Genomic DNA, 13,646 nt, shown 5'->3' on the forward strand with positions numbered 1-13,646 from the left:
GTTGTGCCAAGTCCTATGAGAGAGCACCGATGAAGGCTGCCACGGCTATGCAAGAGGGGGGGGGGGCAAGCACCACACCTGGCCGCCTTTGTCTCTGGAGTGGCGATGTTTACACATCGCACCAGGTACTCGTTTGAGGCTGAGTCGACCTAGGGGAGGCTCAGGACCGGTTCAAATATTAATCACTGATGTTATCGTGAGCGGGAATCGAACTCGAGTCGCCGGTTTTGTAGCAGAGCGACACTAACCACTGCACCACCGCTCCTCAGATGCACATGCACAATCCACACATTTAAGTAAACATGCCCTAACACAGTACACATTTAATCATAAGCCAGGTTTTGTCTACTGCTCGATGAAAGTCACCAAATGTCATCACCATCCTTCATGGTCCTCCACCTCTATGGGAGCTGAGCCAGTCTGTAAGAGGCTGTGTGCGAGTGTATGAGTGTGTTTGTGTTGGTTGGCGTGTTGTCCCCCCGTGTGCCATGCCGGCCTTCATAGGTGCTCGCCAACAGCACTTGCGCCACCAGTTTGTGAAGGCTACACGGGAGATCTTTGTCTTTTTGTGTGTTGGTGTGCGCCAGTGGCGTCACGAGGGGAGTGCGGGCGGTGCGGACCGCACTGGGTGGCACCATCAGAGGGGGTGACACCAAAATGACTGTGACTACAATTTTTGTGCAGTGTTTCAGCAGAATTTTTTTTTAAATAAAAATATCCCTGTAGTTAGTTATAACAACAAACACATTTTTCGTAAGCCCAGCTAATGCGTTCCGGTCAGAGCTGTCATTATTACCCAATTACAGTGACGTGGTTTCGTCTGCACGCGCTACAAGCACGCGCTGTTGTTTTCGTCGCTGCTGGTGTTTTTATAGTCACTGGTATTGTCAAAATTTTCTAGTGTTTTAGCTACAATATTGTGGTAATCAGTATTTGTGAATCTATATCAATAACTTTTTTTAAAATGAAGTAGTAATTAAAGGAAATATTGTAATTAAAGGTGTAATTTAAATGTTGCTAGTTGTTTACGTCACTACTATTGCCATTACATTCAGTGATATACGGGAATTACAATTTACGAGCAACATTAGTACAAAAAAACATTACTAAGGATTCTGTATGGTCTAGTACGGGCGGAGGTCCATGAGGGTGACACCATGAGTTACCGCACTGGGTGACACAAACCCGAGTGACGCCACTGGTGTGCCCGTACGAGTATGGGGAGCGGTAGTGTAGTGGTTAGCACGCTGCGCTACGAACCCGGCTACCTGAGTTCGATTCCCGCTTATGGCCAACACCAGTGACTATTTATCTAAACGGTCCTGAACCTCCCCTAGCTCGACTCAGCCTCAAAATGAGTACCTGGTGCCGTGTGTAAACATCACCACTGTGGAGATAAAGGCGGATGGGCGTGGTGCTAGCAACCCACCCCCTCATGTACCGTGTCAGCCTTCATCGGTGCTACTCACTAACGGCACTTGCCCCAACAGTCTGTTTAGGCTATACTGGGGATCTTTGTCTTTGTACAAGTGTGTTAGGGTATGCGAGTGTGTTTGAGCTAAACGTGCGTGTGTGTGCGTGAGCCTGGCAGACATTGTGTCAGTATTTCCGTGGCGTCACAGACTCGCTGCAGCTGTTGTGCTACTTCTGTCTTTCACTGCTGCTGGCGCAGCGCGAGGGCTCGGCCCGTGGGGACTTGCGGCTTGAGCAGGGGGATAGGTTAAGGACAGACACGCGCTTTCACATTATTCTTATTTATTATTTACTCCTTGGCACTGCTGCCAATTACAGTTTATCCCAGATGTGTTCAGCTTCTTTCAGGCCAATCCACCTCACGGAGCTCATATTTCCTTAAACTCAGGAACCGCAATGCGCCGTATCATTTAATTTCGTGTCGATCCAGGACTCGTATTTTTAAGAGAAAGAGGGCCCTTGCCCGTAAGGTCGGCAGGTCACCTGCATTGACTCAAGTCTGACAGATAATGAGACCCTGTGTGTCGAAAACGCTCCCAGGTTAGCTTGCCTTGAATCAACGATGTTGAAATTATGCACGACCAGAACGTCCCCGCGCGGGCTCAAGGGTTGTGCAAGAAATATTAAATTTTGACTTAAAACTTTCGTGACTGCAGGAATTCATATTCTTGATTCTTTCGGCAAAGTCACGTAGATAGCAAACAAAAAATCTAAATTACAAGCAAGAAACCCACGACGTTTCGATCGCAACACAAGCGGTTTTCTTCAGATGGAGAGAGACCAGCAGAGTGACTGAATACACCAAACACGGGTACATACTCATGTCACATGCTAGAGTGTACACTGCCACTGACGAATCCGAATGAGGGTGAAACCGGCCCAGGCCTGGTCGAGGTGTCAAGCCGAACTCAGGCCGCTGGGAACATGGCCCAGTGTAGTGTTCAACACTCCCTCCACTCACCGTTCCCATGTACGCTGAGAACAAGACAAAGATCCACGTTTAGCCTCGTAGCCCGTAGAGGAAATGGCCGTGAGTGAGTGACGAGAGCCATCGTACCCCGCCAAGGTCGGTGTGGCCAGTGCCATTCTGCGTCTGTCTCCCCGTGATGCCCGCCGCCCCTACAGCAGACGCTAATTGCTGAAATTACCATAAATTAATCTGTGTGTGACCGAGGAGAGAAATCCACGATAAGTTTGGTATCACTTGCCAATGAAAAACTGAACCCAGCTCACTGTAATCACAGTGTAAAGGCCATTGTCCCAACAATAGCAAAAAATGTTGGGTCAAGTGCCATTAGCGAGCACCTATGAAGGCCGGCATTGCATACCACTTCCGGCCGCCTTTGTCTCTACAGTCCTGATGTTTACACACCACACCAAGTGTGTAAACTAATTTGAGGCTGAGTCAACCTAGGGGAGGCCCAGAACCGGTTCAGATAATCGTCACTGGTGTTGGTCGTGAGTGGGAATCAAACTCGGGTCGTAGCGCAGCACGCTAACTGCTACGTCACCTCTCCCCACACCCTTCTGCTCCCCACATTACACACACAAGCATGCATGTGCACACATTCGCCAGTATGCACACACACACAGTCGTCCCCCAGTGTGACCCATCAGCCACCGCTGCCATCTACACTCGGCGGCGTCCTCTCCTTGGCCAAATACAAACAAGATAATCCCAGCTGCAAGCAAACATATTTTCGTTTTTTTTCACGGCCATTTGATGTGAACAGACATGTCAAATCTGTTCACACAGCAGGGGGTGGGTGATGGGTGGGTGGGGAGGGGGAGGAGAGTGGGAGGGCGGGCTTCATCACAATGGCTGTATCAGAGCCTCGAGACGCCACTGCTGAAATCCCAGATTTGAATTTGGGATTCAGCCGCCCGTGGTTCAATCAGCTTCTCAACTGGAGTGAGCTGACGGGACTGAGCGTGGTCGCCGATGAGGGGTCCTTCTTGGTTGTGCATAATATAAACTTCGTTGATTCAAGACAAGCAAACTCCGGAGCGGTTTCGACACGCTGAGCCCGGTCGCCAAGTCCGTCACCGCACACACAAGTTGCGTTCCAGCTCCGAGCGCAAGGCGCTGGCATGCAAACGCACAGAGTCCTCGCTCAGCAGGCAGGGATATGGAGGGGAGTGCCACGGCCAGCACCATGCCCCACCACCTTTGTCTCTCCAGTACTGATGGTTGCACACCGTACCGGGTAATAATTTAATGGCCGATTCGATCTGACCTACGGGAGACCAAGGAAAGGTTCAGATACGTCACTGATGTTGGTTGTGAGTGGAAATCGATCTCGGTCTAAACGGGGTTCGAAGCGCATTGTGCTGACCGCGTCGTTACCGCTCCCCACACACAACAACCGTAATTCGCAACTAAGCGGCGTTGACGTCACCATGGCCTTCATGCCAGGCTACGGGCACGTGCAGTGAGGAAGGCTCGCTGGCAGAAGGTCATGGGACAGACCCAGCAGGTTCTATGGGTTGACTGAGATAACTGGCAGATGCACCACCTGTACTCCCCACTTTGCCAACGTGCTGCATTTTAGCTGTCCAGCGTTATGCTCGTTGTTGTGAGCGTCGCTCCTCTGCCCACCGCTGTTGTTGGAGGGCGACTGCCGCCAAACTGCCCAGGAGCGTCCTTCACGAGCCTCCTCCACAGAGACTGATCTTGACACCACTGGTACCAGTCATCGGCAAATCCAATCAGCTCCACATCCTCCTGTACCACATCAGTACATCTCTTCTCTAGCCCGTGCCCGTTGAGCCACCTATAACCGGCAAACATAAACTGCTTCGCCATGCGGTTGCTGGGAATGTAGGCTATGTGACCCAGTCAACGCAACCTCACCTGACGGAGGAGTGCACTGATGGGAATTAATCCAGATCTTTCAAGAATTTGTGAGCTCCTCACACAATCCAGCCTGGTTAAACTCACAGTGGGTGGATCGTAGGCAGGCCAGCCTGAATGTTTCAAACAAAAGCAGATGTTCCTTCAGGGGGTCCACATTTCACAAGCATAGGAAGGCCATAACTGTGATCGAGAAGACCCGAAGCTTCGTGTGGAGCAAAACACCAGGTACCTTCCACACAGCATTACGCAGCTGGTGAAAATATAATGCCGCTCAACTGATTCAGACCGGAGCTGGTCATAAGCAAACTGCCCAGGTATGGAAACTTCTCCGCTCCCTCCACAACTGCTTGGCCACTCATGGGAAGTTTAGGGGGTGGAATTTTAGAGGACACAAAATATCCAGGCAACTGCTTAAATTTGGTGAGGCTGATGGCAAGGCCCTGCCTCTTCATGGCACGCTTTAGGTTCAGCAGCAGAATCTCTAACTCCTTATCAGAGTAAGCAGCAATCACCAAATCATCAGCATTCGTAGAATGGTTGACCAATACAGAGCCATCCCTTGATCGCACCTGGGCATCGATCAGCCTCCCATTATATCTGTACCAGATGAAACGTCCTCTGGTACAGCCATGGGAAGCTTCTCCAACTACATAGCCAGACCTGACCACCATTATGAAGGTCCTTAATGATTGTGAGCAAAGAGTCAGAGACCCCTAAAGCTTGAAGAATGACCCAGAGCCTGGCCTATTGATGGTATCATAGGCCTTGATGAGGTCAATAAAGCAGAGATGTAGGTTCCATTGAAATTCCCTACACCTCTGCTCTGGCAAACGGACAGAGAATATTGCATCCATGGAAACCACTCCAGCCCGAAACACTTGGGCTTCGCAAGCCTCTCCTCAGCATGCCTGGCAAGGCGATGTTGAAAAATCCTTGCCAGGACCTATCCTGGTACACTGAGGAGAGAGATGTCTCGGTAGTTGTCACAATCAGGAGGGTCTCCCTTCTTAAAAAGGGGGACCACCAGGGCATCCTTCCAATGCTGCAGAACCCATCATGTGGTCCAGACTGTTGTGATGATGTAATATAGGGCAGTCTACACACAGACACAACCCTCCCTCAGCAGTTCGCTTGGGATATCACGTCTGCCCGGCGCTATTCCTTTTCGTACTTTCTTAACAGATAATACCTCAGCTAGCCACTCACAGAGGATTGCTACTTACAATTACAGACAATAACAACACACTCCGCTCACCACTAAGTGGCGGTGATGTCACCACGGCGCTTGTGCTATGCTAGGTGCACTTTGAGGACACATGAAGTGTCGAAAGCCTGCTGGCAGGAAATCATGGACGAGACCCAGCAGGTGCCATGGGTTGACTGACTGAGGTGGCTGGCAGATGCACCAGCTGTGCTTCCCACTGTGCCAAATCTCTGCGGTTTAGCCACCCATTGCTCCGCACACACAAAGACAAAGATCCCCCATATAGCTTTTAAGTCTGTTGGGGCAAGTCCTGTTAGCGAGCACCTGTGAAGGCCGGCACAGCACATAAGGGGGTGGGTGGCCAGCACCACGCCCGGCCACCTTTGTCTCCTGAGTTGCAATATTTACACCCTGCACCAGATACTCATTTGAGTCCACAGAGGGGAGGCCGAGGACTGGCTCAGATAATCGTCACTGGTGTTGGCGGTGAGTGGGAATAAAACTCGGGTTGCTGGGTTCATAGCGCAGCGCGCTAACCATTGCACTACCGCTCCCCACACACACACATATATACACACACGTGTAGAGGCTGACAAAGGCTAAAGAAGAGACTGAATTTAGCAGGAGCCTGGAAACAATTGTGGGCCCTGCAAGCCAGCCTGATAAGGAAGCCTCCGCTTTGCTCCCATAAATCCCTTTCAGCGTGCATTGATAATAATGCACTTCCCTATTAACTCAACAACATGCACGCATACTGTTAAACATCGGTCTGCAACAACAAAGAATCATGCACGGACATAACAAACACATACAGCATGCGTAACACTCGTGCATTAGCCTGCCAACTGCAAGCAGTTGCAGTAGGGCCCACCTGTGTAACGCTTACTGACCGTGTGACCCCGTTAGCCCATAAGGGCCTTGTCGGAGGAATGAGTTAGCGTTTATGAGATGCTGGCTATGCATCTGGGCTTTAGCTACTCAAGTTTTAACCAGATTGTCAAGTCGAGAAACTCTAATGTTCCTTGGCCAATCGCCCATTATTATTGCACCAAAATAGAACAATACATTTTTTATTATTTCTGCCCAGCCCAGCTCTGTGGGCTCAATGCTCTAAATATATACTGAATGACTGGCACGGAGTGAACTGCACTTCAAGGCTTCACAGCAAGTAGCTCTTGGGTTCGATTCCCGACTTGGGCGTCATTCTTTGTGGAGTCTATATGTTCTCTCTCCGCCTGGTCTGCATCGGTTTACTCTGGGGTACTCCGGGGTACTCCGTGATACTCCGGGAAACTCTGGGATACTCTGTGGTACTCTGGTTCTTTTCCCTATAGCTAAAACAAACATAAACATACCATGTGACTGGTACTGGTTCAAAACACATTCAAGTACCGAACATGTACGTATATATGTATAACTTCTTTCGCACCGTACATAGCCAACCGTGATAATCAAATTGTTACTCAATAGCGACATCACCTCTCGCTGCGAAAACCTGGCAGGATCCTCCTGAAAAAGAGTCTTGAAACTCATTGCAGCTTTGCTCGGTAAATACGTCCAGTAGTAGTAATAGTAGTAATACGTGCAGTAGTAGTAGTAATGTGTAGTGGTAGTAGTAATACGTGTCGTAGTAGTGATGTGCAGTAGTAATACGCGTAGAAGTAGTAGTAATGTGTAGTAGTAATAAGTGTAGGAGTAGTAGTAGTGTAGTGAGTCCAACTGAGTCACAGACATTATTCTTCAGAGGCAACACATTTATTTGTAACACGTATATACAAAAGGGTAACTGCCCCTTTAACCAGATCCAGCCTAGGGTGGGTGACCACCCAGCTAACTACACTATACATAGGAGTTACAGCTACGAAGGGTCAGACCCTCACTCGGGTCCCCGGCCACGTGTTGGTGACTCTTCAGACATAGGACATAGGACGTAGAACGTAGAGCTTCCAGCTTGTAGAACGAAGAGACCCCGGTCCCACTAAGGGACCCACCTTATATCCTCCCGGGTCGGAGCCGGCTCCGCCCTCGGCCCCACCCACCTTCGCGATCATTCTAGCTCCCTCTCGATCCCACCTGGGGCCCTCTCTGTGGACACTCCGGATCACTTGCCTACGGGGTCAACCAGAGTGCCATGGCCCAGGGCAACCCTGTCCCTGGGCTGACACTCTCTGGCTCCCCCTTGTGGGAGCCTGCACTACACGCCATGCGTGGTGCCCGCGCTATCCCAGCGCTCACCAAGCCCCGCTAGGGCTGGTACACCACTACACCCACCTACGGTGGTGTACGTGATGACAGTGCATCACACACCGTGCTATGCTAGAGCCGGCCTCACACAGCAACACACACAATGCTGTCCGCGACGTAAGTACATTGCACGCCACGGCCCTCCTGGGCCGACACCATACAGTGACATCCCCGATGTCACTACATCACCCCCCCCTCCTCCCCCTTCGAAGCATTCAGCCGTCCCAGCTGGAAACTCCCCCTCCAAACGAACACATTAGTGAAATGCAAGAGGAAAAAAAAACAGTGTGCCTCAATAATAACAGCAATAAATACCTCAAATGTATAAAATCCGCAGGGAGAAGGGTGTAAACCAACGAACCCAAAACAATACCACACAAGGAAAACGCGTGAACCCTCAGGATCCCCTCCACCACCACACCTCCCACCTTCACCGTGTAACTACGCTCGTGAGCTCAATAGCGGCCAGTATCAGCCAATAACCTCCACGACTCAACGAGCGCGACAAGCAACTGACAGCGTGGGAGTGTGTGTGTAAGGGGATCACGAAAAACGAGTCTTTGAGCGAGTCCATGATGCCAGGCCCCCAGGGGAGGTGGGCTCGCTCACCCTGGAGGTCCCGCGGGGAATGTGCAAATGTTCCGCCGAACCCGGCTCCTCACGGAGAGCAGTAGGCCGGGTTGACGGGTCCTCCGCGCTCGAAGCCTGCGAAGCCGGCATGCGTGGCCGTTCGAAAGACGTCAGTTGCGCAGCACCTGGGGGCGGAACAGAATCGCTCCGCTGAGGACCAACCGCAGCAGGCACACACCCCGGCTCGTCGGACGCATTCGACACTCGGCCCCTGCGATATGGAGATGAAACGAATTCGCACGACGTGATAAACAGTTTCAGGTGAGAGGGATGCACAAACCAACTCCGCCGACCCAAGCTGATCTGGACACACTGGTCGACCAACCCAAACAACATTGACCGGCCCCCGCCAGGGCTGGAGTAACTTAGGCGATGTACCCACCCGCACCTGCGGACAGTGCAACCAGGCCTTGTCCCCAGGTGTCCATTCATACAGAGAAGCATGCACTCCCTTAAGCCGTTCGTTGGCCAATTGTCGTGACTCGGAATTAACCCTGGAAGCTTCCCGTGCCTCGGAAAGCTTTTGAAGAGTGAAACGAACAGAGTCAGAAATCTTGCATTTATACATTTTGGGCGTGGCCTGTAACTGCACATCGATGGGGGGGGGACGTATTCCCTTCCATACATAAAAAAATGGTGAGTAGCCAGTGGACGCGTGCGGGGCCATCCTGTAAGCCGTGAGGACCGTAGAGAGTCCTATGTAGCCGTTCGACCATGTCGTCCGCCTGCGGGTGGAATGGTGACGTGCGCACCTTCTTCGTTCTCAACAAAGCGCAGACCTCATGCAGCAATTTAGAAGATAAATTATTGCCCTGATCGGTCAAAAGGCGTTCAGGAGCACCCTTGTCCATAACATAACCATTGAGGAATGCCTCAGTAATAGTCACAACCGATTGATTAGGGAGCGGCCCGGTGACAGGCCATCGTGAAAAATACTCGACCCCCACAAGCAGGTATTTGTTCCCTCGAGCGGTAGTGGGGAACGGAACAAGGGATGTCCACAGCAACAAGTTCATTGACACGCGACACCTAAATTGACTGCAAGGGGGGGTGACAGGGTTTCGCCGGCGGCTTCCGCCAAGCACACTGCACGCACCCTATGAGCAAATTTTCCACATACGCAGACATGGCCGGCCAATAGAAATCCAGTTTCAGCATGGCCAGCGTCTTCTGCACGCCCAGGTGCAAGAGACGCTCATGCACAGCCCAAATAACCTCGCCTTGGAGGGCAGTGGGGACGACTATGGTATAACGGCGCAGCCTCCCGTCCCAATGCATGACTAAGCTGCCCCGCAGAACAACCGAGGCGACGCCGCGTCGATCCATGCCCCTATCAGCTTCCCTCACACAACGCTGCAATTTGAGTAGCGAAGCGTCTTCCACCTGAAGGTGTCCCCATTCCTCGTAATCCAGGCCAATGAGCGCATCGCGTGCGACCGGACCGGCGCCTGTCCCGCCTGTCGCCGTATCGGCAGATGCCGCAAGAGGAGAAAGCTAAGTCACATCGGTCGGTTTACACCGCCCGGAACCCGAAAAACATGCAAACCCTCCGGTCGTTGGTAATCGCGACAGGGCATCGGCGTTCGTATGACGAGAACCCTTGTGGTACATGACATGGAACGAGAAGTCCTGCAGGATCTCCAGCCAGCGTGATAATTGGCCTGACGGCTGGTCCACACGCAGCGCATATTGGAGCGCTGCATGATCGGAGCGCACCTCAAATCATCTACCGTACAAGTAGGGGCGATATTGCTGCACAAAAACCACAATGGCCAGCAATTCACGGCGCGTAACACAGTTTGCTGTTCGACCGGAGACAGCATCCTACTGCCGTACGCAACAACGCTCTCCACCCTGCGACAAGACGGTTCCAATTCCGGTATTGCTAGCATCCGTATAAAGGATGAACAGCAATGAAAAATCCGGAAAACACAAGGGAAGGGGCGTTCACCAATCCATCGCGGATGGCACGAAATGCAGCCTCCTCTTCCTCCCCCCAATGAAACTTATGACCCTTAGCCGTTAACGCGTGGAGAGGTTTTGCAATTGACGCGAACCGGACAACGAAACGGCGATAGGATGCAAAGCCAATGAAACTGCGCACCTCACTCACCAAGGTGGGGGTTGGCCAAGTTCGGACGCACCCAGTTTTCTCCCGGTCGGTCGCAATACCAGATTCATTAACAATGTGTACAAGATACCGAACCGATTTCTGGAGGTGACATTTCTGAGGTTTAAATGTAAGGTTAGCCGCATGCATTTTTAGGAAGACGGCACGCAGGCTGACCAAGTGGTCATCGAAAGTGCGGCTGAAGACGATTACATCGTCGAGATATATCAAATACAAGTCCCACTGAAGACCCGCCAGGACCAGTTCCATCAAACTTTGGAACGTGGCTGGTGCGGAATGGAGCCCCATAGGAAGCCGATTAAATTCGAACAATCCCTGAGGCATGCGAAAGGCCGTCTTAGTTTTGAAGCATCGTCAAGCGGCAACTGCCAGAACCCAGATAAGAGATCGAGGGTAGAAAAGAAACATGCCCCCGCCAACGCGTCAAGCGAGTCATCCATGCGAGGCAAGGGATACGCATCCGCAACAGAAACCTTATTAAGCTTTCGAAAATCAACGCAAAATCGTAAGCTACCATTGTGCTTCTTCACAAGCACAATAGGAGCTCCCCAGGGACTGGTGGATGATGAAATGATGTCTGCGGCCAACATCTCATCAACCGCCAGCCGAACATGTTCCTTTTCCGCCGGGCTCAGCCGGTAGGGATTCTGCTGGATAGGGGCCGCGTCGCCCGTATCAATGTGGTGACTCAGGAGCGACGTGCATCCAATGTAAAATTTTCCCTTGCTAAAAATATCCTAAAATTCATGCAAGAACACCCGCAGCCTTCCTATCTGGTCCACGGACAAAGTGCCACTCTCAGCACATAGTTTGTTTATTTAACCTTTATCCACGTCCCAGGGTTGTCGTGTGCAAGATTTAGCACCCACATTCCCTACGACGCCCCCTTCCGGACGCGCCGGCGACGCATGAGCCAACACAGTACCCTCCTGGATGACCGTGGTGTTCAACCCAGCATTAAAAACCTTAATAAAAGGTTCCTGGTCGTTGGACATTAAAGTCAGTCCGCAACTGACCTCAGAAGGTCCCAAAACAATTCCGCGCTTCGTAGCCCCCAAATCGAGCGGCTTCCATAAGCGGAGGGGAACTAACATCTGTGCGCCGGGGGGAATTCTGACCGTTCGGCGCGCGAGCGCCTGCACCGTAGCGTTGGCCGTACACAAACGGGTGGGGGAAGGCAAAAATGCCATATGACAGCCGGATGGCAATTCCAAACAGCCACGGTCAATGCGGATTTTCAAAGGCATCCTTCCAAAGAAATTGGTTCTAAGTAAACATGGTACAGCCAGGGACGTGGAGACAAGAATATGTCCCGACAATTTAACATCAGCGATGCGCACCTCGGCCGTTATCCGACCAATAATAGTCAATGAGCCGCTGTTAGCGGCGAACCACGGTGCATCAACAGGGTCTAGAACCCGACACTTAGAGGGCAAAATATTGTAGATCAATTCCGAGATGATAGTTGCCATCGCACCCGTGTCAACAAACATCCTTATTCCACACCCTCAATAAACCCAAGTACGGCATATGAACCCGCGGCCGTAGCCACCACTCGATGGGCTAGTTCTGACCACTGATCCGGTTGGAGCGGACGAAACTCACAATCACGCATAGGACCCCCCCGTACCGACGCGTGACCAGGACGCGAACCGAAACGCCTAGATGGGTGAGGTGAAGCTAGGGGTCGAGTGTGGAGTGCGTCGCGACTCGCCTTAGGGTGTAGGGAAGCGTAGGATGGCGGCGATGCTGGGAGGCGCCGTTGTGGTACGTGGCAGCCCGATGACACGTGCCCCGCCAGGCAGCAATTGTAGCAGGTAACACGGCCGCCTCCGGAACGAGACGACGACCTTGGCCGCCGCTGCTCGTCCGTCCGTCGCGCCCGACCATCACACCGGTTGCCTCCACCCCGAGTCGATGCGCATGCCGAAACGGGCTCCGCTCCATTCGGTGGCCCCGGCTCCATGCGGGACGCGGCACATGTCACCTGCGCCCTGTCTTGTTGTAGAAGTTGCTGGGCTTGGCTGCACTTAGCAATCTTGAGAGACGAGATGTCATCATCTTCGGCTGGAAGAATGGTGTGGAGGACTTTTGCCAAGGCCAGCAGTCTCTTGAGGACCAATGCATCGATAGCATCGTGGTCCATTTTCGGGAAGGCGGCTTTCGCTAGCGCCAAAAGCGCGTTACGGAAGGCGAGGGCCGACTCGGTTTCCCCCTTCCGTCGCGTGGCGAACTTGTGGCGCGTATTCGCCGGAGGCTCGTAGATTGATGCCATCTGGTCGAAAGCCTGAGTAAGGGTGGACCTCTCCAGCGGCGGGATGGCGAGAAACGCCGCAAGGGTGTCGTCGTCGAGGGCAACAGGCAACGCCCGCAACGCCTCCGCCTCTGTCCATCCCGCCAAGTCGGCGATCGTGAGGAACCGCCACTTGAAGGCCACCCAGTTGCCACTGGTAGCCGCAAACTCTTTAATAAAAGGAAGCCGACGGTGGAGAGCCGGGATGTCCATCGGCGCCGGCGACTAAATGGCACCCGAATACGCGCGCTGCACCGCCGAATTTCCCGCCTGCTGCGAAATGGCGGTGAGTCGTTGTCCACGAGCAGCATCGCCGCTCCCTTCTTCACCGGCGAGACCGTGGGACTGATCTCCGCGAGAAGCGAAGCCGCAGTATGGAGAAGCCCTGCGAGGCGACCGTGCGCCTCCCGGAGGGTCGCCTCTGCCGACGGCGAAGCGTCGCGCGCCCGGATGGCGCTCTGCTCCGCTGGCAGCATCTCCTCCGCATCCTCCAGAGCTGTAGGTGGCACGAGGTCCTCTTCCTCGCTGTCCGATGTCCTGGAACGTGGTCTGCGACGTGTAGACATAGTCTACCGCTAGCTGTATAGACTTGCGTATTGGCCACTTCCGACACCAGTTGTAGTGAGTCCAACTGAGTCGCAGACGTTATTCTTCAGAGGCAACACATTTATTCGTAACACGTATATACAAAGGGGTAACTGCCCCTTTACCAGAAACAGCTGAGGGTGGTGACCACCCAGCTAACTACACTATACATAGGAGTTACACAGCTACGAAGGGTCGGACCCTCACTCAGGTCCCCGGCCACGTGTTG

At 52.6% G+C, this 13,646-nt stretch overlaps 1 protein-coding gene across 12 annotated transcripts in view; it reads right to left on the reverse strand.

Moving 5' to 3' along the window:
* LOC116943384 (uncharacterized) overlaps positions 1–13,646 on the reverse strand; it is a 326,779-nt gene that overhangs the window by 84,458 nt on the left and 228,675 nt on the right. The window contains exon 5 of one of the 12 annotated variants that reach the window (XM_032956236.2): positions 8,542–13,381. The exons of the other annotated variants lie outside the window; for them this stretch is intronic. Within the exon in view, the coding sequence (XP_032812127.2) occupies positions 12,706–13,381 (676 nt within the window). The 3' untranslated portion in view covers positions 8,542–12,705. Of the gene's footprint in view, positions 1–8,541; positions 13,382–13,646 lie in introns of those variants that run through there. 12 annotated transcript variants of the gene reach the window in all.

This window comes from Petromyzon marinus, chromosome 17, assembly GCF_048934315.1.
Source record: "Petromyzon marinus isolate PM22_M1 ecotype Great Lakes invasive population chromosome 17, UKy_Petmar_22M1.pri1.0, whole genome shotgun sequence".
Classification (NCBI taxonomy): Eukaryota; Metazoa; Chordata; class Hyperoartia; order Petromyzontiformes; family Petromyzontidae; genus Petromyzon; species Petromyzon marinus.